The sequence below is a fragment of the Anarrhichthys ocellatus genome, unplaced genomic scaffold (genome assembly GCF_004355925.1).
Source record: "Anarrhichthys ocellatus isolate YVR2014 unplaced genomic scaffold, GSC_Weel_1.0 scaffold16, whole genome shotgun sequence".
In the NCBI taxonomy this organism is placed as follows: domain Eukaryota; kingdom Metazoa; phylum Chordata; class Actinopteri; order Perciformes; family Anarhichadidae; genus Anarrhichthys; species Anarrhichthys ocellatus.
This window is the reverse complement of record NW_022280046.1, coordinates 8,969,715-8,971,842: the sequence shown is the minus strand read 5'-3', so window position 1 is coordinate 8,971,842 and position 2,128 is coordinate 8,969,715. Positions and strand designations below refer to the sequence as shown.

The following is a 2,128-nucleotide window of genomic DNA, read 5'->3' as shown; positions in this document are numbered from 1 at the left end:
CGTGGCGACTGGAGTGCGAGTCTGCGTGGCGGACGGTGTGGTGGGCGACATGGCTCTCGCCGCCCTGCTCTCCAAAAAGCCCTTCGGCTGGTACAGATGGACATTGGTGTCTGACCACGCCCCCTGGCTCACTGCGGAGGACCAGCCCGTCGAGTCGGAGAAGTCGCTCAGCCTCGACTGGTAGCCGACGGATGAGGTGAAGCTCCCGGACAGGTCCAGGCTTCGGCCTGCGGCTCTCTTCGCCTCCTTCGCCGCCCTCCTCTTCCTCCTCAGAGCGTTCACCTTCTCCTCCTTGTTCAGCCCCAGCCGCTCCTCCCACCACGCCCGCCATGCCCCCTCGCCCTGCCAGGAGAGGGTCAGGCGGTGGCTGATCTCGTCCTTCCAGGATTCTGTGTCCACCGCGTCCGGCACCGCTACCGCGCCTGGGGCCCGGAAGGGGGCGGACACGGCGCCGTGGACCAGCAGCGAGCGCTCGGACATGCACGCTCTCAGGTCGCGCCTCAGGCTCTGCGCTCGCTCCTCGTCTGCCGGATCTCTCGCCTCGCCGCCCGGTAGGAGCAGGTCTTCGGTTTTGACTGTGAGGTGCTGCGGCCAGCGTGGATGGGGCGTCTTCTTGCGACTCTTCTGCACCAACTTCTGGAGCCAACGTTTCCACGTGACAAGAGCGCCGTCGCTGAGCTCGACTGGTGTTGGCCGCTCAGCGCGACCCGAGCTGCTGGAGCCTCCGGTTTCCTCCACGCTGCCGGGTTCCTCTCCGTCTTTCTCACCCGCGCCCAATCCGCTCACTCGATCCAGCTCTGGATCGTCGTTGACGACGACCTGCAGCCCCAAATGCTTCAGGCGACGACCTCGCCCTCGGGGCTCTGAATCCTCAGAGGAAGAGTCAGAGTGCACGTCCGGTGCTCGCTGCTCCCTCTCTGGTGTTTCAGCCACAAATCTCGGCACAGCCAGGCCCTGGGTCGGTCCGATAACGCCCTCGTCGCTCGACGTGTCCGATATGACCAGCCGAGCATCTGGCGGTCGGAGCCGTTGGGCCGTTTGCCCCCCTGAACCCGTGGCTTCTTTTAGAGGCGGTTGTGGTGGCGGCTCGTCCTCAGCTGCCAGAGGTCTAGAGGCGTCCGGCAGCTCTGGCTCAAGGGTCTGGTAGAAAATGTCCCCCGCCTCCGTCAGCTGTAGGATACAGATGCACTCCTCGCCACCGGACTCTGTTCCTCCTCTCTTCTGGATACAAGTCAGACCTGATGACACAAACAAAGTTCAGCCACAACATATATGATATACAAAAAGTTAAGAATATTATTAGCGTGAGACTGACTATGCAATAGTGTTAGAAATAGCAAGGCTTTTGCAGAAAGGCATGTGTTTGGGGAAGTAGTGAGCATACGACTGGAAAAATCTGACTTGGATTACAAGTTTGAGTTTGTAAATGGATAACCATAAACGGGGTGAGTAGTTGATGTACAAATGGTCATTTTTGTGTGTGAAGTATTCCTTTAAGGATCCTTCTCAAAATGTAGGTTTTTGAAATGAAGATCTTCCTCTATATTTCCTACACACGCACTCAAACAGACTAATTTAGTGGGGAAAAGATAACCCAAGCTATTTTTAAACTTAGTTACAAGGCTGCAGGATCAGTAATCAAGGCTGCTGTTTGTTTTCTTCTTGCGGCGTGACGAATCAGAGGAGGACACGTCAAGACTCAAGTAGCAAATGCGACATCGTTTTCAAAAGGTCCCCGTTTCTGCCCTTCCTCACTACAACTCAACCCAGAGTTCTCAAACTGAAACGGCGTAACTCCGGAGTAGTTTTAAAATGGAAACGTGGTAGTGTGGATGTAGCCTCACACACACACACAACGAAAACTTCATACACATACACGTCTTGCCCTGTCGTCTATCCATACCTGCAGCAGGTGAGGACAACCTCCTGGTAGCGAGGTCCAGGCGGTGAGGGATCTGGACAGGAAGATGTTTCAGACTGTCTCTGGGTCTAAGCAGCGCCTGAGGAGGACCTCGACTGGAAGTGGCCTCCGCTCTGCCTCCTGAACAGACACAGACACAGACACAGACACACACACACAGACACACACACACACACACACACACACACACACACACACACACACACA

The 2,128-nt window shown here is 56.3% G+C and overlaps 1 protein-coding gene across 1 annotated transcript in view; it reads right to left on the bottom strand.

Annotated features, from left to right (window-relative positions):
- The window catches only part of taf1c (TATA-box binding protein associated factor, RNA polymerase I subunit C), a 12,024-nt gene that overhangs the window by 5,316 nt on the left and 4,580 nt on the right, over positions 1 to 2,128 (bottom strand). Inside the window, exons 6-7 of the mRNA XM_031855925.1 lie at positions 1,904 to 2,041; positions 7 to 1,238 (exon numbers count right to left, since the gene is read on the bottom strand). Coding sequence (XP_031711785.1) covers positions 7 to 1,238; positions 1,904 to 2,041 — 1,370 coding nt within the window. The remainder of the gene's footprint in view (positions 1 to 6; positions 1,239 to 1,903; positions 2,042 to 2,128) is intronic.